Here is a 22,560-nt window from a genome sequence, read left to right as displayed (position 1 = left end):
GACAAATTTTACCCAAGTGCACAGCAGGAAAATCTGAAATACTCTGAACAGGTAGCTGTGCTTCTGAGATTATCAGTCAAAAAAGCTTTTTCCACAACTCCAGGCCTAAGGCAAACTGTGAGTGCAGCCTAAGGACACCATTCTCTCACTACAGGAAACAATGGTGTTGTCAGGTGTGCAAAGTGATTCCTTCCTCCCGAGAACCTGGAAGTTTAAATGGTGTTTAAAGTGCAAAAGACTCAGAGAAAAAATACACCTCTGAACAAAGAAAAAACTCATTATACTTTGCACCTGTTTAATGAAAAACTCCTTTTAACAAGTCGAATCATTAATAAAGGTGCAATTAAGTATCACATCATTAAAGGAACAGGAATGAAAACAGGGTGAACTCCCATTAAGAGACAATGCTAAGGTATCCATCTGGTTTAAAAAAAGAAATCCACACTTTCTCTCCTTGCTCCTGGTTACAGATGATCTCACAGGGACTTGTTACTCACAAACATAAGATTGCTCCTGAAAGTTAGGAAACTGCTTTCCTGAGTTAAAAAGCTATAATTTGTTCCCATATTTCCAAGAAAAGGTTTTACTTATTGTGAAGAAGCACAGCAATGAGAACAACAACAAAAAAAAACTTCAGGGAAAATTATCACTCATTTCAATATCACAACCAAGACATAAGCACAGGGAAAGTGACAAATTCTGCATTCACTCAATAACAGATTCCCTTTCTGTGAACGTTGGAGGTTAGAATAGAGGAACTTCAATCACCGTGGCAAGCAGCCAGCTCATGAATAGCTAGCTAACATCAACAAGACTATTCGTATGAACAAATGCTCAAAATGACTATGAGACTTCTTGTATATCCTTTGTAATGGTAAAATCACCGGGATTACTGTGGTTTCTAAGTGCTCTCCCACACAGATGAAGAGCTGAAGTCAAGAAGAGTGCTCATGTGAGGAGCTCTGTAAGAGCTGCTGTTAAGCACTGAACTGCTCCTTTGGTTTTAGCTTAAAAAAATAGAGCACATTGAAGAAGAACTACTACTGGACCAGCAGACACCAGGCTTTGACTAACTCTAACCGAGTGCCTGAAGTGAGATCCTGACATGCACTGCTCAAGGAAAATACAACTTCTACTGTCTGAACAGTTATGGTTAACTACGTACTCAGCTCTGCTGGAAGACCACGAGATTTCAAACCACATTCTCAAAGTAAAGAACGGGGCTGGCAATACATAAAGATCTGTGAGAAAGGAAGCACTGGAACTAGCAGCAAGGTGGGGTTGCCTGCATGGGCAGCCCTTCATTTGAATGCAAATGTAATTTTGGGGCAGGCAGTTATCTGTGACATCAGGCAGGACCTTAGTAAACTGTTACCACCAGCACCTGGTAAAACCATTGTTAATCATGAGTAGTAAAGGGACATCAGGGCTAGCAGGAGTCATTTATAGAGCCAGGCTGGGCTAGAAAAGAGAGAAAGAAAGAGGAGGGGAAGGGAGATCAAACAAACCCTGCGAGGAGCAGGATGTCCCAGCAAGACAAAGGCAGGCTGTGAGCATCATGTACGTGAGCTATCTGTTGGATAAAGACACCAGCATGTATCCGGGATCCGCAAGGTGCACCAGCAACAACCTGCCCGTGCAAAACTTCGTGTCTGCTCCAGCCTACTCCGACTACATGGGATACCACCCTGTGCCAGCCCTGGACACCCACGGGCAGCCGGCGCCAGCCTGGGGCTCCCACTACGGCCCCCAGCGCGAGGACTGGAGCGCCTACGGCCCAGGCCCTTCCAGTGCCGTGCCCGCTGCCCACATCAATGGCTCGTCCCCTGGCCAGGGCTCCTACAGCTCTGCTGATTACAGCGCCCTGCACCCTGCTGCTGCTGCGGGGTTACCTCCTGTAGATACAATTAATGCCCAGCAAATCTCTCCCAACAGCCAAAGGCACAGCTCTTATGAGTGGATGAGGAAAACGGTGCAATCCACTTCCACAGGTAGGAGGGCACAGAGGTTTTATGCTGAGAAGAGATTTTTACTTGTTGTTGTGTCATTGTGGGGGTTTTGCCAGGTTTCCTGTTCAGAGGGAAGGATTCAGATTAATAAAGAAGGATCCCGATTGCTCTGAAGGATTCTCTTGCTAGGACTTAAATATTGGTTCAATTACTGGATGCTGGGTTTGGTTAGTTGATTATTTCTTGTGTTTCTTGCTTGACGTTTAATCCTGTGGGAAATGAAAACAATGTCCTTCCATTTCTCACTTCACATATGTTTTTAAAGTTTGTGATATCCAATAGTTGCTTTTAATAGGAGTTCTCTAGATTGGGATGAAACAGGAAGTATTGTATTCACCATCACCTATTCTTTGCTTACTTTCCTCAAGTTTTGGAGTGCCTAGGAAAAGTTCAAGTAAAATATGCACTGCAGGGGGCTGCCAGTAAGGCTTTCTACCAGAAACAACCCCTCCAAATCTCAGAACACTGAAATGAGATCTGCAAGATCAAACAATGAGTCAATGCTTCAAAAACAGGGATGATAAGGAAAGGCTTGCCTCACTTTGTAGTAGCAGCTCTCAGAATATGCAGGAATACAAAGATCCATGGTAACACAACCTGGTAATATAGCCACAGATTAGGCTCTGCTGCATGACAGTCAAGGAGTACAAAACAATTATTCAATTGTATTTAAGCAGCAAAAATAAGCCATGAAGCTTGAAAGAAAGGTTCTGTTTGATTGGGAGGAGGAACAAGAGAAAAATATAAACAGTGAGCATCCCGAAAACAAAAATCTGCACTGTGTATATGAAAAAAAGTATTAAACAAGAACGGGGAGAAGAAAAAGAGGGAAAACTGCCTGAAAAGAACAGAGTAATAATCTGCTGTATGAAAGTTTCTGATCCTCTGAGATGCTGAGCAGCTTTGACATGCACTGAGATCAGTAGAAATTAGGGATGCTCAATTCCTTCCCTAAAGAGATGCTCCCAGTATTTCAGTGCTGCATCCCAGGAAGGTTCCTTCCCTTCCCCTCCTTCCCTCCACACCTGCCTGTAAATAAAAGTCTGAATCAATCTCTGGTGGAAAAGCAATTACTTAAAACAGAAATTAGAGAATTGAAAGCAACTGCGTAGAGAAGTTATTGGTATTAAAATAATGCACCTATTTTGTATGGGCAGAGTCCTCCTCACTCCTGCTGAACACAACTTTAGTTCTTAGAGAGTCCACAGAATTCAACAGAACAATCAGAACAGGCTGTTGCTCTGTGTGAATAAGAATTTGGGGTGATTAAAAAGTTCGTATTTTTAAAATAATATTTGTTCTTCACTGAATATTATCCAAGAAAAAAACAAAAGAGGGCCTGTTTTGAAAAATCTTGCAGTTTACTTTTGAGGAGTCCTTACAAGGGCAACAAAATTGCTCACTAATTGTGGGATTTATAGGTGGCAAAACCCTTGCTCAAAAAAAAACACTGCTCCTCATCCCTCCCTAACCTGCTTTGTGCTCCTGTGGATTCCAATCACACCAAGGGAGCAAGACCTGATTTGTTGTGTGCTGTCCCTTTGATAGTGGGACACTGGGATAGATTGATACAGCACACACTCATGTAGATATATATATATATATCCAAATAATATAAAATATCACATTCTAACTGCTGCTCAAGAAGAACTTAGAGATTTCTAACTTTCCAAATTTCAAGCCTGCAAAGGCAGTGCATTCCCAGGAGAGCTGGGAGTGTCTCCTTTCTGGAGTGGTCTAACAAGATATTGAGCATATCTGTGTCCAGAACTGGAGAAATCAGCAGGCCATAGGAAATAGACCCTCCCAAATGCCTGTGGGCCAGTGGAAGGCTACATTTAAAAAACTACTGAGTGCTGCTTTAGAGAAAAAGTCCAGAGAAGGAATTCTTCAGCTGTTTCTTTCCCTCTTATATATATTAGTTTTTCTGATAGGCCAGGCAGGCTCAGCGCCAGCAGATCTGCTTCACTGGAGTTGGTTCCTTTCTCTCCCTTCACTCCTTAATCTCTGTCTTTTTCTGTTTAAAATCAAGGGCACTGTTGTCCTTCATGGTTTCCCAAAGAATGAAATAACTTTACATTATTTTGCCTTGCAGCAGTGTCAGCTCTAGGAAAGCACCTGAGTGAGTTTGGTTCTGTACATGCAAGTGTTGCAGTGATTTCAGGTGTGTGACCAGGCTCACTGCAAATGTTGTTTGCTGGATCATGATCAAACCCCTCATAATTTTCTTAGATGGAATCCCATTCTTTTTACATCCTTAAAGCTGTCTCTGTTCACTGAGCATTATCCTTCTGTCTCTTTACAAAACTTTTGGGAATTTCAGTAAAGGTCTGGTGTTGCAAGAATGAAGAATTCACACTTATTATTGATTAGCTTTCCTTATTCCCTGTGAATAGATACAGACCACCGCTCTTAATGATGAAAAAAAATGAGGCTCAGACTTACCTGAGGTGATCACAACAGTAATCATTTAGACAAATTAATTTTGCTATTTATTCATTACATTCTGCAAAGCACTAATTATCAATACTACCAATAATATTTCACTGTGAAAACAATCATTATTAAAGCAAGTAATTTTTGCAAGATATTCTCAGAAGTGTGCAAGAAACGTTCTGTAATCTTTAAGACTTTAAGACTGGGAGAAATTCTTGCCAAAGGTTCACTCACTTTGAGTAGTCTGACTTGGAGCAGCTACAGAAACAAGGCCCTGAATCCATGGCATTCCCATCTCCAGAGATTTCATAGTCATCTTCTCTTACTGGTGCTTTGCAGCCTCATGTCCTGACAGATGACAAACAAAACACTTTATTGCAATTTCTACCACTGCCTCGTGCCCTCCAGGTCTTTTGATACTGTTATCTACACAACTAACCTGAAACAAAGGAACAAATTATTTCAAGTTTTAATCTATAACTTTAAAAACAACATCAATGTAGAACCATGTATTCAACTGACGTAAAGTGAAATTTGTGAGGTTACCTGAAACCTCCGGAAGATCTCATTACTTAATGTGAGATTGTCATCCTGATTTAATACTACCAGAACACATTTCCTGCAGAAAAGTCCTGCTGAGACTTCCATGCATCCTTCTTTCTCTGGCTGAAGGATGGCTGAGTGTCTGTCCCTGCCTTGGCATTGCAGGGATTGGATCCTCAACACAGACTATGTAGAATCCAGTGCCCTGTCTCTGCACTCCTCAGCATGTTGAGGATACAGGAAAAAGCCAATGTGTTTTGACTTAGAACACTTGAAGGGGAAGCACTGAGTACTCGGGATTTTCAGCCACAAATACTGAAAGAAAAGACTCTACTCCAACCCTTACACTGCTGCTGTCTCCTCAGCCTCTCCTTGGAGAGGGTGAGCACAGCCAGGACAAGGAGCAATCATAACACAGAACAGAACAAAGCCACAGATAGAAATGTGAGGTGGTAATTCCACACACACACACAAGACATAATTACAGGCAAATTCTTTGATGGAAAGTAGAATTAAACCACCTTAGCTACAAATCTCGTCCTGTTGATTTCAGGATTTTTATGGAGCTGTGTCATCACTCACACAGGAGTAGACTTGACTTTATGACTGTGTGAGAAAACAACACACACCTGTGGTAAGAGTGTGCCCAAAACACTGAGTTTGAGCAGGGAACTCCCAGGAGAATTTGCTCACAAAGCTGAAAGTGCACCTTAAGATCTGCACTTACGTTACCATAAAACAGGGTGGGGACACGTTTTGAAACAGGTGAACTAATTCAGAGGAAAGATTTTTCCTGTACATGACAACTCTCCTATCATTCTTCTTCAATAAAAATTTACTCTGCAGACACAAAAGACAGTTTTCTGCTGCTGGTGACAGGAGAACTGAGAGCATCATGACTAAAGGCACTGTAAATGCATCACACTTAGTCTTTGAAGGAAGGAGTTATATTCCCTCAAATTGAAGGAAGAGGAACAAGCCTCTTTAGAGGGCATTCCTGTAAAATGCTGAATGCTAAAGAACATACAACACTTGGGAAAAATCTCAGTTAATAATTTTGTTTTAGTCTGTACAGTCATTGGCAATGGGATTTCCCCTGATTTGCCACTCAGAAATCCACTGACATTTTCTGCAGGTTGAGTGCTTCTGCCTGTCCAGTCATTGCTTAAAGAGAATAAAAATTACTCTGCTTCAGATCCAATTCCTTCTATAGATGAAGATTAATAGAAAAGTTTACACTAGCAAAGGGAAGAACAGAATTTGGCCAATGAGCTTTATTCCAGAATAGCAGAACATATTCAAAATTGAAAACAGAAGGGAAAATTCCAAGTCTGTTGAAGGCTTTCAATTCTGATTCTGTTCTGGTTTTTCAGCATGAACAATCTGAGCATGTATAAAAGAACAGATGAGCAAGACATAGCAGAAAATACAAACACAGAATTACACCAAGTTTCACAAACCTTTAGCACCTAACTTTGCAGTAATGCCCAGGACCAGGACACCTACATATCACATCAAGGTTTCTGGCAGGAATATTATATAAGATTGGATCTATGTCACATTTTCTAATACAGTGGCCGGTGGTTTTTTTAAATTTAGCTTTACAGAAATCATGTGCAGCACAATGTTTGTCTTCAAAACTTATTTAAAATTACTTTTGCTTCACAATTTCAATTAAGTCAATTCAACTAAATTACTGACTTAAGTCAGGGAGAATTTGCCCCTTACTTTTCCTTCACTTTCAAAGTACATAAGTAGTTAGAGTCCTAAACAAAACTCTGAGGCCTAATCTCTGTCAGTCTTTATCTTTATAAACTCAAAAATTAACATCAGGTTTTTAATACTAAAGTAACAGAGAAACGCAGGTGGGAACTCAGCATATCCTCAGGCCAGAGGCTGTTTCACATTTCTGGGATGATTTAAGGTAACATCCAATCACCAAGGACAGACATAACTTCCTCTGAAACACTGCTAAACCCTGGAATCCTGCAATGCTTTGTCAGCAATCCCACAGTAATCCCACACTATCCTATCCTAGGACATCTTCAGGCAGCTTCTGATTTTATGAAAGATGCTGGTTTCAGTGCCTGCAGAGTATTCCTGAAAAGTTAAGAGAGGAAGCTCTGAAAGAGGGCCCAGGGCTGGTTCTAATGCTAATTTATTTTGCTTTGTAAACAAGTTGTGAGGTCTGATGGTGGTTGTTTTTTTTTTTTTTTTTCCCTTTCCTGGCCTACATTGTCTGAGGTTTTGAGGCCTATCTGTCATATTGAGGCAACAGACCCTTTTAACACTTCACTTTGCTTTGATATGCAGTCCTGTCTCTTCCTTCTCCCTCTTTTCTTCAGGAGTTATATTGCCGGAAAGGGTGATGATTTTCACAGCAAATAAAGAGGCCTTCTCCCAGCTTTATTGTCTTCAGAAGAAATACTCTGTGAATTTTATGACCAATGGGAAAGCTGTTCCCTTCCCCCAGCTCAAAACTTGGCCAGTCACAAAAATTGCCAGAGTGGGTGTAATGGAGCAGATTTGTTAAACTATATCCCACAAAAAGATTTCCAACCCTGAAATGTCTGATTTCTTGCTAGTCCAAAGGTACTCCTCAGTAGTCACTAGTGCAAAAGAGGGTTTTGAAAAACTCCCTCTTCTTATATAGCTCATGAAACTCAGGAAATCCATTCCCCCAGCACAAAGGCAGGGAGGCTGCAAAGGTAGCTGCTTCAAAGCCCTTTTGTTTCATTTCTCTTCTACCCAAGCACCAATAACCTCTCCAGCCACAATTCCACAGTGTAACTGTCCATGCCAGAACATATTCCCTATAGAACTGACACAGTACTGCTGATTAAAATTTTAACCTGTCACTAGCAAAAGATAGATTAATTAAGATGGTACAAAGTCAAATGTTGGTTATTTCATTCACCTAAGTGAGGAAAATATGCAAGATTCCAATAAAGAATGGGATTAATACAAGGACTTTTATCATTGCGTCATTGAATTCTGCCATTATGTCCTGAGAAGTGAAGAACATCCTCCCACTGTCTATGGGGTGAATCCATTAGGCCCACCTCAAATTTTACTCAGGTAATATTTCTCCTGGAAATAAAATGCAATTGAAATGAAAACCAGTAGGTCTGCAGAACACAGTAAAGTGGATCTGCTCTGTCTAACAGATGGAATTCAGAAGCTAAAGTCCCAAACTGTTTAGGGATGGGCTCTGTTGCTGCTGTTTGTTAACTCTGGCAAATAAAAGTGTGCTTTGCCTTTGAAAGGAAATGCCATGTGCAGACTAATTCCAGCCCAGCATCCGACAAAGGCAGTAGGAAGACTCTCACTGACATCAAGGAGAGTAAAGGTCTAGCAAACTAAAATATTGCTCTGCCAGAGCTAAAAGTATCTCTTGGAAGACTCTGGCACATCTCAGCTCCCACTGTCTCTGGTGTCTCACAGACAGTATTACTCTACACAGAAAAAAAAAAATCAAATTATTAAAGACAAGGTTTATGTGACACATCAGAGAATTTTTCTCAGAGCATTTCTCAGAATTTCCTTACTTTTGCTTTTTTACTTTCTAAATTATTTTCTTAACTTTAAGAAAGAAATTAGATGTCAAAGCTCCCAATCTCCCTTCAAAAAGAATCCAGATATTATCAATTCCACTAAAAGAACCTGAGAGCTACTCATACAGAAATAAAGGATTTTATAGGAGAAAATTCTGTTTTCCATGTACATTTAATTTCTTCTTCAGCTAAAAAAAAAAAAAAAAACAAAAAAAACCACAACTCTCTCCTATTCAGGTTATAAGGGTTTAAGCACTTAAAACCTGAAACAGGAAGTTTTTTCCTGAAGTTTACCACCTTATTTTGGCAATAGAGGAACATTTGATATTTGTCCCTGCCTTCTGAATGAGAATAGAGGTCAAGATAAGATCACCTTGTTGCTCTTTTGTGTACTCCATCTTAACAACACAAAGGACACTAAGGAAACATGTTAAACATTTTGTCCCATAGAATGACCCCAAATTCTCATTTGAAGAGGAAAAACACCCTTAACCAAACTACCAGTTAAAGAGATCAAAAGTTGAAAAATATCAAGTGAGGCATTAAAACACCACAGGTTACCATATGTTAAACAAACAATTTACACTTCCAGTGAAGGAAAACAAATGTCCTGGTATTTATGTGGACTGAACTGAATCACTGTTGTTCCTTAGAGACTCTACAATTTTTACCTTAATGCTGTAAAATTAGCAGCACTTTTCACTGGATTATCAGTGTAAACGTCACTGGGCTAATTCTGCTTCCACTGCAATTTCACAGTGCTGGAAATGCCAATGAATGAGAATGTCCTGCACATCTTCCCCAGCCAGGCAGCACCTTCACAGACAGGTAACAGATTTGAAACAAAGGATTGAGCAGAACCCACAGCCTAAGGAGCAATCTCACACCTATTTTCCCTATTGAAATATTCCTGATGGCCTTAAGAAGAGTTGGAATGATGCCCAGAGCATTGTAAAGGCACTACTGATGCTCCCCCAGGGTTGGAACATGGAAGCTGAAGGACCAAATTCTGATGAAGACTTGGTTCTACAAGCCTGGGGAGAGTCCTAGAGAACCCCTGTCTTGGAAGCTGAACCAGAACCATCCCCATGCAGGCTATAAAATGATTTATTTACACCATTGCACTGCCCAGGACTTCCAGCGCTCACCAACTCTGGCTCTGGGATCTATACAAATAGTACAAAGAGGAGCAGAACCTGAAGAAATTTCTAATGCGAGCAACAGGTTGGTGAGCCAAAAATTCTTAGAAATAGCAAAGTCCTGACTGTCAAATACTGGAAGAGGCAAAAGTGATCCTATATGGTGTGCATGGCAAGTGGAAGGCAATGCTAACTTTAAATATGTTCCATAAAAAACAAAGAAACACCACATCTCCCTCCACAGATGGGGGAAAAATATTAACCCAAGATTCTGCTGTTGTCCTGTACCCTGAATTTTGATCTTTGGGAGTTATGAAGGAGAGTGGGAAGGAGGGGCTGGGTAGGAGTAGGCCTTTGGCAGCACTGAGAGATGGTCCCTCCAGCTCCTCTCTCCAGCCAGGGAAAGCTGGTGCCTCTGGGGCTCTGTGCCATCAGGACCTACTCAGACACTAAAATGTTACCAACCCTATGCCTGAGAATCTATTTCACCCCATTCAAAATTGACTGCTCTTATTAGAGTGTAATTCTTAGGAGCTTGTGGCACCTGCTTTCTGAGGAGTGAGGCATCTCTATAACCTTGTCAGAAAAAGCTCTGTAAGCAAATAGGAGCTGCTGTGCAAAGCCACACGAGACCTGAAGCAACAGCCCGTGGGTACAGGTACAAACACCTGAGTTCTGTGCATCACCTGGGAGAACCTGAGCCTGAGGGGGTTCTGCTGCAGTGACCACTGAGGGCAGTTTCATAACCTCCAGCACCACAATGGAATACAGAGCAAAAAAAACCTGAAAATGTATTCCCTGTCCCAGACAATTCACTGGCCAAATATGCACATCTGAAGGAATGTTCATATAAATAGAGGTCAAAAAAAGGGTAAGATTGTGGTCAGCAAAGACAATCACACTGGTCTTACAACAATGATCCAATTTGTTTAAAATGTGGGAAGACATCAGGCTTTGGCTTTAAGCAGGTGCTGATCTCCAATATATTGTTTCCCTACATCATAAACCACAGAGGAAGGGAGCCAGCAGCAGCCTTTTCCATTCTCAGCTTTCTTTCAGAGCAGCCACACATTCTGTCCTCAGAAATGACCCCGTATGGAATCCATAAAATTTCAGCTCCTTGCATCTGTGCTCCCTGGCTCCTGTCATCTGCCATTGCCTTTTAATGCCCTGGATGCTGCTGAGCCGTGTCTGCTCCACTCAGCTGCACCCACAGCTGAAGGGAGGCAGCAATGCTGCTCCCAAAACAGCAGATGCTGCAGCTCCCTGCCCATTGTGAAGTATTATTGCTTGCCTTTTCTCTTTTTTTATGAACTGTCATCTGAAAATCTATGTTACTGTTCCCTGCGCTGTTATCAGGTTGTGGGCAGACTGTGCCAGACTTGATGGGAAAACACAACCTCCAAATTGCAGTAACAATCACAGCGTTGTAGGAATTTTTCTAGCAACAAGAAGTGAGGAATTTTGGAAGCGCTCACTATTTTCTGTGCAGTAAAATGTCCTTCACAGTTTCCTCTGAGGCAGGTAAGAGTGTCAGCTCTAGGGACAGAGACAAGAGCAATGCAACACCAGGCAGGAAGCTTGCAGCAGAGCTGGGAACAGAACCCAGGTTTCCTGGCTCCTTATTCTTACCAGGAATGCCTTCCCTTTCCCAAATGATAACACAGGGGTGATAAAGAACATGAGAAGCAGTTTATTATCTATTTACTAAGGAGCAAACCTAGTATCTGATGGTATGAACCTCTTGTGTTGTAAATCAAGACCAAGTCAAGGGAGTTACTCTGGGTAAGTGCATAGAGAATCAGGCCTAAAATCCCCCCAGATATTTTGAAATGTAAAGCCAGATATTTTGTGGTACGAAAGTGAAAAAATTCTAGCTTGAAGCAATGTGTTCTTCTTTCAAAACAGGTAAAACAAGAACGAGAGAGAAGTACCGAGTGGTTTACACAGATCATCAGAGATTAGAATTAGAGAAGGAGTTTCATTACAACAGATACATTACAATCAGGAGGAAGTCTGAACTTGCTGCAAACCTAAGACTTTCCGAGAGACAGGTAGAGTATGGATCACCCATCCAGGCTTTCCTTTGAATTTATGACTGCTGCTGAGGAGATAACTGTATGGGGTAAAGAATACAGAAATACTAATGCCTCAAGTAACCAAACACTGGGTTCCCTTTGCAGTAGAACCCAGACTAGGCCTGTGCAATAACCCAGGAAATGCACACACCATCTTTTTCTCATTCTGAGAAACATGAGTTAAACCACATCACCAAAATCCTGCCTGGATTTCTCTCTGGGCTGTGGTAGCAGGGAGAATTTCAAGCTGAACTTTCTAAAGCAGAAGTCCTGGCTCTGCTGGGAATTCAGTGGGAATTCCATAATCAAATTGGTCATAAGAGAGATGGAAGTGATGAGCTCAAGTATGGTCAGGACACTTGAAGGGTTTTGTTTCCTTGGCTGCCTTGTACCTTTTGTTAAAGATTTCCTACATACATGCTACTCCTTTCTCCTGCCCCATTTCCTCCCCTCCAAATTCCACTTCTGTTCCCAGAAGATAAATCAAAACACAATCCCGTGATTAGGTCTGATTCACTATTGTTTGGGCTCTGCTGAGCAGGAATTGTCCAGAGCCCACCCACTGTAGCACTGTCCATCCAACTTGAACCTGGCTCACACAGCACATGCTGAGCTTACAGAGATGGAGAAGCAAACACCCATTGTGCAAATATTCCTCAATCTGCTGCTGAATGCCTGGATTTAATTGTTGAAAATTAAAATTGTTTCAGTTAGGTATAAAAAATACACTGTATGTCTTTTTTCTGGCTGTTAAAACATTCATAATTTGATTTAATTATGCTGAATTTGAATATTATGGCCCTGCTTCTATAAACAACCAGTGATATTTACTTGAAACTTCCTAGCTCAGTGATAATTCCTGATAAATGTTTTTGTGAGTGTATTTGAAGAGGTGAAACAAAAATATGTGATCCATTTCTTTGTATATATTGGGGAAACTTGGCAACAGCTTTTGCAATATTTGTTCTTCTTCATCATCAATATATCAAGAACAAAATGAATTACAGTTCATACAAACGACATCTCTGAAGTGTCTTTTTAAAATGGAAGATTAAGTAAGAAATACTGATAGACTCCCAAAACCACTCTTTTGTACAAATTAAAAAACTCCATCATATGAGCACAACTGAACACACACTGTTCTATCCCAAGTTTCTCTGCACGCTACCTAAAATCTCAATTGATTTTCTGGAAAAACTTTTTTCCTGCCTCTGCCAAAATCCAAAATTCCCTGGAAGGAATATCTCAAAAGGACAAAAAAAATTGTTTAAACAAGGAAGGAAAGATGCAATATCTAATTAAAGAAAAAAAGGCAAAGTGAAGTACTGTTAACATAGAAAGGAAATAGAAATAAAGGAGATGATGAGGATGAGAAAGAAGAGAGAAAATCAGACTTCAGGGGAAGAGAGATGTGCATGGAAAAAATAATGGAAAGGAAGGAGGGCAACAGGTGAAGAACAAGTCAGACAGATGCAGCTGGCCCTGTCAGCTTTTAGTCTGATTACAGACTTGTTCTTACTTGGACTTATTTGATAATTGGCACATGACCCTGCACTGCCTACTAATTTCTCTCTGCAGGTCTGCTTCACTAATTTAACAACAAACCAGAATAAAAACCTCAATTCACAGGCAGGTAAGAACATTGAAGCCAGAGGGTAATTCTGGAATGTTGATTTAGTTTTTAGACTGTTTCATCTTTTCATACATTTTGGCAAATGTATAAGAGAAATTATGAGATGGATTATCTCTGCACAATCAGAATGCAAGAGATCTGAGAGGGCTTGAGACTGGTTTAATAGAATATAATTTGGTACTGAAATATTCCAGAACTAAGACAACAAAAAGAACTGCCAAACATCTCCAATGGCAGCCTAGGACTTAAGAGACCTGGATTAAATTTACATGGGCTTTGCATGTATTTGAATCATTCAGCTGTAAAATGGAATAGTAATGCCTCAAGGAGAAGCACCCTGAGACTGTCACAGAGAGTCCTTAAGATGTTTTGTTGGGCTTCACCAGTGATCTTTTAAAATGCAGCCTGGTAGCCACAGGTGTTATCACCTCTCACTGTTTTACCTCCTTTCCAATCATTATTCTCTTTCCCCTTCTAGTTTCTAGCAAAAAATAACTGAACAGACCAATATGTCTCAGCAAAATATTGATTTTTTTCTCTTTGAGTTATAGAAAACAGTAACAAAAATGTTTCCTTTGCTGTCTGCACAAGAAAACACAACAAACCTGAATGAGGAGCTTGACTTATTACCCTGAGTAGACATGATCCAGAGCCACTTCCAAGGATAAACAGCTGCAGTGCACAGCTTTCAATCCAACCCTGGGGATTCACATCCAAAGCCAGTCCAGTTACCACAGAACATTTCACACCTCAACAAGTTCTGCAGTATTTTCAGCTGACCATTACTCACCTTCAGCTCACATCCTCACTTGTCCCACCCCAATCAAGATCCTCCTTCAGCAGGTCCTTCATTCTTTCCCAAAGGTGGCTGTGTGCCTGTGACAGGGCAGGGACACTGCTGGCACTGGATTGTGTGGGAAGCAGCAGCAGATTCTGGCTCCATCTACAAATGAAGTAGAAAGCACTCAGCTATTCAGGCACTGCTAAGACAATATTTTGAATTAATGTTGTGTATTGCTGGTGAAATTCTGCTCAGAAGTGAATTTCCACTGGCTTCCACACTGGAACTCACTAATTAACAGGCATCATCCAATCAGGAAAGCTTTTATGCCTCAGTTTATAGGCTAGTAGCAGATCTTGGCTTGCCCTGACTAGGGCATACAGTTTTCAGTGTAACAACACTTTTGCATAATTTTGGCAATCACTAGGACACATAAGACTCTGTGTTAGATTTTCTGTTAGATTTTGTTTCAAAAAATTTAATAAATCAAAGCTCACTCCATAAAGAAATAACTGAATTAACAACAAAATTCACTTTTTATCAAACTATTAATAAATATTTTAGTACTAGATAGGAAAGATTGCCTGTATGAAAAACAAGTAAACAGCTCTGTTGTCTCAGTTTGTCACTGCCTTTCTCAGTGGTCCTCATGCCACTGATTTTCCCTATGATTCTGTGACTAAATACGCAAAGGACCACATTCAGTCTGGTAGCAACTGAAAACAATTTTCCTCTGCTCCTCTGCAGGTGAAAATCTGGTTCCAGAATCGCAGAGCCAAAGAGAGAAAATTAATGAAGAAGAAAATGACTCACTTTGACGGCAGCAGTCTGGGCTCTCTGCAGAGTGACTCTGGCTCCGTGAGCCCGATGCCAGTCCCTGACGCACAGACTCACTCGGAAATGCCCGGTTCTCTATTCGCAGCGCCGCCGCCCCCGGCCGCTCTCCCCATGGGCGGTTTGCAGCACGGAGGGAGCCTGCAGCAGGTGGTGGCCTCGCAGTGAGCCTGCGGGGGAGCCACGGTGGCACCGAGCCCACGGAGCGGTACCGGAGCACTACAGGACCCAGGGGGGGTCCCCAGCGTGACACAGCCTGGGGCACACAAGCTTCAAGGACACTAAACCAAGAGCCACCTGCCAGGTGTGCAGCACAGCACGAGCTGCCAAGGGCCATGGAACTGCAGAGTCCCTCGGGAAGGGACCTGTGCCACAAGGAGCCCTCCAGCCTGGAGCAGCTGGGGAGGCACGGCAAAGGAGAGCCCAGGAGCAGCCACAGCCACTTGTTCCACTGCAGACACAAAAAAAGCACAAAACTTGGCCCAGGCAATCAGTCCCACACTGCTGAGGCAGCTGTGCCCGAGTGTCTGTCCCTTGCCCCCAGGAAAAGAGAATATTCCTGCTCCTTTGATCTCCACAGGTTCCATGTACTGCTCCCACTTGTGGACTTTACACATGCATCCTGAGAAATGCAAACCTGGCTGATGTGTTTTGACCCACTTGATGGAAAGCCTGGAGCCGGGTGGTTGCACTCACTACATGTTAAGGGCAAAGGCCGGGGATGAGCTTTTTGGAATTTTTTGGGGTTTGACAGGTATGATTTCCAATGCTCCATACACTGGTATAAACAGGCACTCTTCCATCTTACTATAAATGTTTTGAAAGCATTCTGGAATTGCTAATCTTGGCCCAAGTTCATTTTTGGACAAAGAAAATTCATGTCAGATTAATTCTGGATCCTAAAAGAAAGAGCAAAGCAGGGCAGAAATCTTTTTAAAAAGCATAATTGTTTCAAAAAGCAACTGCATTTCATGAGACAGCAGAGCCCATGGATAAAGATGCAATAATTGCATCCAAGCAACTTTAAATCTGGTCCAGTTTTATGAGTTATTGTGACACTAATAAAATTTGAGAAGCCAATTAATAGAAGAAAAAGCAAACAAAACACTTCACTTAAATAAAGCTCTCAGAATTTTTTGTATGGATCTCAATTCCTGAAGGGCTGATCCCTTCTATACTAAGCAGAATTTGGTAGGTAATCAGTATTTAAGAATAATCTGGATACTTATTTCCCCAACATGATTCCCAGTTGCATGCACAAAACTTTTGTCTGCAAAGGGAAAATTTTTAGAGCACATGAGTGATTTGGGAAGTTATACCCTCATTGTCTAAAGCAGTTTAGAAATTTAGGATGCCTATCCTCAGTAATTTCCATCAAGGTATCCCCTGAAATCTCTCTGTCACTGTTGCAAAAAAGACTTAGGAGCATTAAGTCATTTAGGCACTACATTCTTGGGTTTGTTCTTTAATTATAACAAATAGTACTATTAGACTATCAAAATGTTGGTGATGTGAAATTACTTTGTATATAAAGAGCATTAAAATAAATGCCTTTTTCCATATCCATTTTGCAATGTGCATCAGCTACTGAAGGAAGCGAACCTGCAGATTTTCATGATTAGTCTGTTCTTGATTTGCCATATCAAATTTAAAAGAAGAGTGATGGTAAAAGAGTTTAGAGAAATTAGAGGAGCATGGGAAGAGCAGGATGGTTCAGGGAGCCAGCAGCTTTCACTACTTAGTAATTGATTTAATCATTTTGTTTGCAAGAAAGACAGTGCTAAACAAAGGTAGAGTTCAATGAAATGGAGAAGGTGCACTGTAAAATTGTAAAATTCCCACTCATTCCTGTCACAATGGTGCTCCATTTGCTGCCAACAGCACAGGTAATAGGGGAGAGGAAAAAGCTGCAACTCAAAGTTCAGCAACAGAAAGTCTCCAACTGATTTCCACATGGTAGGAAAAGAGGAACATGGCGAAGAGCACACAGGAACAAAAGGGATTTCCCATCCTCATCAATGAGCAGTGCAACCAAAGTGCTCTCCCAAAAAAGAGCCATTGGGTCTATCCAAAAGAGGAACCCACTGGAAATACACAGCACAGCCCCTGTGCTGGCAGAGGGAAATGTTAGAGATTTTATTCACAGATATTTACATACACAGATAAGTTAAATACACAGATATTTAACTTAACAGAGACTGGAAAAGCTTCATTAGGAAAAGCATCCTCACATTGGCCAATTAAATGGAATTGTGCTCGCAGACTAGAGAAAAACCAATTAAAAAATCCAGATTTAGACTTTCAAAAGGTAAAAATACAGATGGAAACTTTGTCTTTTGCACTGATATACAATAACTTAAGACCTAGTTCTAGCTAAGTGATCAGAAGCCTGGCCCCAGGGTTCTGCAGAATCAAGTACACAGCTACCTATTTTAATCACATTTTCATGACACAGCTTAATTTCACATTAACATTTCTAAAAGGAAATTTCTACTTCAAGGAAGAACTTTAAGAAATGTTTCTGAACACAACATCTTTCTCTTTAAAATTATTTAAACATCATTCAAAGAGAGTGGGATCTGGCAGAACGACCTGGTTTATCTTGTTTACATGTAGAAGAGTTATTGAGGAAGATAAGTGACCACTTTGAAGATCTGCTTAATTTCTGCTGCAGTTTGCTGAAAGCATGCTTGCTATAGGTTGCTATGTGTTTCCAATCAGAAGTTGTTAAGTACACAAAATAAGGCTGGATTTTATTTGCAGAAGCACATGTTCAAAGGTTAAAATTTATTGCTCCAAAAGCAGTATCTATAAACCAGGGCAATACCTTAGAGATTATTAACCTTCTAGTTATGCCAGTGGCTGGTTTAAGTAGTTTGATTTTTTTGTAAGAATTCTCAGCAACCTCTCCAGTTAAGTATTTCCAATGGGCTCTAATCCTTTAAACAGTTGCCCACCAAACCCCAAAGGAAGTGATTTTTCTCTAAGAAGCCTGTGCAGTGCTGTTAACTTGCTGTAGTCTGGCAAAATAAAAATAAGACAGACAGAAAACTACAGACAAATCAGCTGAAATTATTTGGGTGCAGTACTGTGGGTTATGAAATACTGGTGCCATCCTCAGGCTAATACTCACTTTCTTCCTGACTTTGGGTATATCAAATAACTCATCACTTTTATCACATCTGAAAACTGAGGACACTAAAGCAGAGTACTGTGAAGATTGATTGGTTGTTAGGGAAGTGCCTTGAAGAAGAAAAGCATACCTTAGGCTACATCACAGGAATATCTAAGCCCTTAATCCTAATTGTGATTAAAAGAACTATCAAGGAATATCCCATTTTCAGAGGAATTCACTAAACTTTAAACCCTGTTTCCCAGCTAGAACTGTGATCTAGATGGTACAAAAAAATCAAGCAAACAGCACCTTCTACCAAATCTTCTTGCAATTAAGCAAAATATACAATTCAAAATTATATTTCTAAAACACAATCTTCAATTCTTGCTTAGGGGTTATGCAATCATGAAGGGACATAGGAGAGAGCCTCAAGTATGTGTCACCTTCTACCCAAGGAGAAGTTTCAAAAATACATTAATTGTGGATGTTACCATAAAAATTAAAAAGCAGATTTCTACTGTAGCTCCCTTGTTTGGTTTGCTGGGGCGGTCCAGGGGCACTGAAATGACACATCCCTGAAAATGACTCACAGTCACATTTCAGATGGCACTGGATGTTAGTTGGACACAATATTGTGCAAAACTCACCAGGAAAAGAAATAGGCACAGGTTTTATGATGAAAATGTTTGTCAGCTGTTTTCATACCCAAAGAGCACAAATTCTTTCAATTCTCTAATAAAAAAAAATCCTGTTCGTAAATGTCTGACAATAAATGGAGAGGATTAATTAAAATACACATCTTGGTCATCCAAGCCACAGCAAAGAGAGTCCCTCTAAGGCAGGAGAGACTCTACATGGACAGTAATCCCAGAGTTAAATGTGTGGGGCAGAAATGTCAGGCTGCCAGCAGCAGAGAGCTGCGTGTGGCAGGCAAACAGGGAAGGCAATCGATTCCTTTGTTACCTCCTGCAGGAAACCCCAGACCAAATAATGCCTGCAGGATTCACAGGGAGCACCCAACAGTCCCACCCGGCCACACCTGGGCACGAGGGATCAGCTCAGTGCCCAGGAGCCCTGCACTGCTCAGGAAGGAACCAAATCAATGGCAATCAAGGATTTGCTGCTCATTTTCATGGTTCTGCTAAAGAATTGATTTGCCCTGGGGTTCACACACGGGCTCTGTAACTCCTGCTGAATTCAAGCTGCTTGTGGAGCAGTAAGGAATGCTCTTATTTCTGTCTGATTGATTTCTTATTGATTTTGAAGCAGAAGTTAAATCATTTCAATTTCAGAATAGTAAGACCCTCCTTTAGCTTCAGACCATTCCTTCCTGGCAAAACTGATGCAGTTTATCCATGAAATATATTAATAAAACACGTTTTAACATTTAGAAATTAAAGATAAGTCATTAGCAGCAGCTAGAAAAAGAAGTGGGGTAGACAGAAGGGTAAATACAATCAGCTCTCTACCAGCCACTTTTCATCATTTTTTTCAAAAGGATTTATTAACAACCAAAATTTCAGAGCATGAAATTAAACCAAATACCACTGAGGAAGGCTTCACAGACAGCTGGCATCTTTATTTCTTCTGTTGTTCACTTATGAAAAACAGATCCCCAGTAGGGATCAGAGACACAGGGCAGAACTGAAATTGTGCTATATCCCTTCTTCCTTTTCCCCAGAAGATTCAGTTCAGCAAGTGAGAACAGCTCAGTCAGCACTGCTCATTCAGCTCTCTGAGCTGTGCCACATCTGCCATGTGCACGTGCTTGCATTTCAAGCCCTGAAAATGAGATCTAAGTAGGGTTCTGTATATTAAGAGTCCAATTTAAAAGGGCAAATAAAAATTTCAGAAGCTTTGTGTTTGTTGAAGCTTCAGTAAAAGCAAAAGCCACCTCTTTAGCTGTGTTTTAAGATTTTAAACCCATTTGCCTTCCTTCATCACTAGTTGGGTTTTTTTCCCAACAGAACTGCCCTTAGCTGACAGCAAACTATGTCCTGACTGACCTTTTCTCAATATTCCTACTGCTGCCTAAGAATTTTAGGAGGAATGAATGTGCATGCAAACCCATCTTGAATATAGGGTCAGTAACACCTCCAAAAATTGCATTAGAACAATCAGCAGTACAGAGTTCCCTCACAAATACCTGAGCATGAAATTCCAAGCATGTAGCATGGGCTAGGAGCATTCCTGAGCCTGCAGAGTTGCTCCAGTGGTCATCTGGAGGCGAGAAAATAAACATCTATTCCTATCACTTGAGCCACAAAGGGGTACATTCAGCTCACCTACTTTTTGATTTTCCGAAACAAGAGAGATTTCACATCATTTTCATGCTTCAAAGACAGACAGATTATTGTCCTCTTATCTCCGTATAAAAGGAAGAGTAATTTTATGAGTAAGGGTTCCTAATAAAAACTATCAAAGTTGTAAACACCTTTAATGTAAGTTATCGTTCTACAGGCAAGTTTTAAAGTAACAGTAGTCCTGAAATTGCAGTTTTAATAGCTGTCATTAAAACACTTAATTGCACGTTTGTGATTATGTTATTATTACTGGGGTGGAATTGCTCTCTAGAATAGCTCTTATACAATAGTGCACCATCTCCACTGCCTGTACAAACAAACCCTTTAGAGTTCCAGTGGTGAGCACCACACTTGTTATTATTGATAGTGTTTCATCAACCACTTGTTAGAAAACTAGAAAATTTTCTTCCCCAAAGATCTCAAAGTACATTTGATTTAACACACATAAAACTTCACTTTAACAACCACTGAGACGACTCCCACGGCCACTGGTTTAGTTGATAAATTACACCTGGCATTTGAACAGGTGAAGAAAAAAAAACAACCTTGGAGTTCAGTTTTCTTGGCAATCCATCTCTCTGAATTCTGCCAAGGAGCACAGCACTGCTGCTGCTGGTGCCACACAGATCTGTCCTGTTTCTGCAGAAAATACTGCAAATACAAGACTCCACATGGCTGAGCTTTCTGGATGTCCAGCCCACTGCCTCAGAACAGTTTTCACTTCCCCACCACCCCAGACAGTCTGGAGAGGGCCCATGTTCCACCGGCACTTTACACAGGCAGCACACCTAACCCTTACTCCACCCACTGCCATCTCCCACACAGTCCAAGGCAATGGCAGTTCACTTTTTCCCTTCTTTTTTGTATTCCCTGAAAGCCATGCCAGAAATGTCCATGGAACTGCAGCCTAAGTTACTGCACTGAAGGTTCAGTGCTTCTGTGGCTCTGAAGCTGCTGACATGCTGGGCCTGAGCAGGAAGGAGCTGAGCATGACCACAAAATGATCCTTGGGAAGGCAGACTCGGATTAACAGTCCATTAGCTCTCAGAAAACAGAGCTACCCCAAAATTTTGATAGCCTCAAACTACAAGACAACAAGCAAACAACAAGCAAATCTCTACCCTGTTCTGTTACACAAAATAGGAGATATCAGACCCTGGGTGCAGATCATTTGAACATTGCCATTTTAGTTATCTTATTCTCACTTTGGTGTTAAAAATCTGCAGTCCTCCTCAGCAATCTTATCCTGCTATGTAAATCTTTTTAAATAAAATGCCTTATTTAAAGCTTACTATTGTTAGCTGATATCAAATCAGTGTAGCAAATTGCGAACGGAGTATCTTGATCTAATTATGTTCTGGAAAGAATCGAAATAGAACTGAAGAAAATTCAGATAATGGAACAGGCAAAACAAGAAAGGGAAAGGAGGAGCATAAACAAAAGATAAAAGAAGAACAGAGAATAAAGGATAACGCTCTGAGATATAAAAAATATGATTAAGTGATACTGAAATTGTGGGGTCTGTGCAGAGACAACCCATAAAGCAAGAGGAACCCCAGGGATTTAAAATGTTCCCATCATCTACTGCAGAATATGAGATGACATCATTCACAGGGTTGTGAAAATGGTGTGTTTGGGGGAAGTCAAACAACAGGGCTGAGCTGAAATCTCTGAGCAGCCAATGTTCATGGATACCCTGTCAGTGGATGCAGATGGAGCCAATGGAGGCAAAACCTTCCCCTCCTATGGATCTGCCTATGACTGACAGCCCTGCACAACACTCAGCAATACAGAGGAATTTAACTGGGGGATACTGCTCACAAACAGGATAAGTATTCCAAGGATATAGGAAACACATCATCTTGAATTTGGATGACATTCAGTACTAAAAAGTCTGTGGGCTCTCAAAAACTGTGTTACAATTCCATGTCTTTCAAGATAAAGGGAATAAGAGCCTCTTTCCATTTATTTGTAATGTCTATTTTTATAAGGGTACACCAATTACAGACGATCTTATTTTTTCCACTCACTGTCCCATGCAACTTGCCTCAACATTCTGAGGATCCCAATGCTTAATGTAGAATTCTGTAAATGTACCAAAATTAATTACAAAGATTTTGCTACACTTCTCAGTG

At 40.9% G+C, this 22,560-nt stretch overlaps 1 protein-coding gene and 1 long non-coding RNA gene across 3 annotated transcripts in view; one reads left to right on the top strand and one right to left on the bottom strand.

The window, feature by feature from the left end:
• The window catches only part of LOC128814227 (uncharacterized), a 152,721-nt gene that overhangs the window by 112,020 nt on the left and 18,141 nt on the right, over positions 1-22,560 (bottom strand). For both annotated transcript variants that reach the window (XR_008439309.1, XR_008439310.1), the window contains exons 2-3: positions 14,183-14,335; positions 4,680-4,793 (exon numbers count right to left, since the gene is read on the bottom strand). This is a non-coding gene — a long non-coding RNA (uncharacterized LOC128814227). The remainder of the gene's footprint in view (positions 1-4,679; positions 4,794-14,182; positions 14,336-22,560) is intronic.
• LOC128814224 (homeobox protein CDX-1-like) lies at positions 1,559-15,175 on the top strand. Its single transcript, XM_053989847.1, has 3 exons — positions 1,559-1,991; positions 11,590-11,735; positions 14,921-15,175. Exons 1-3 carry the CDS (start codon positions 1,559-1,561, stop codon positions 15,173-15,175), a joined length of 834 nt encoding a protein of 277 aa, XP_053845822.1.

This window comes from Vidua macroura, chromosome 14 (assembly GCF_024509145.1).
Source record: "Vidua macroura isolate BioBank_ID:100142 chromosome 14, ASM2450914v1, whole genome shotgun sequence".
Lineage (NCBI taxonomy): Eukaryota > Metazoa > Chordata > Aves > Passeriformes > Viduidae > Vidua > Vidua macroura.
The sequence above is the reverse complement of the archived record's forward strand: the minus strand, read 5'-3'. Positions and strand labels throughout refer to the sequence as shown.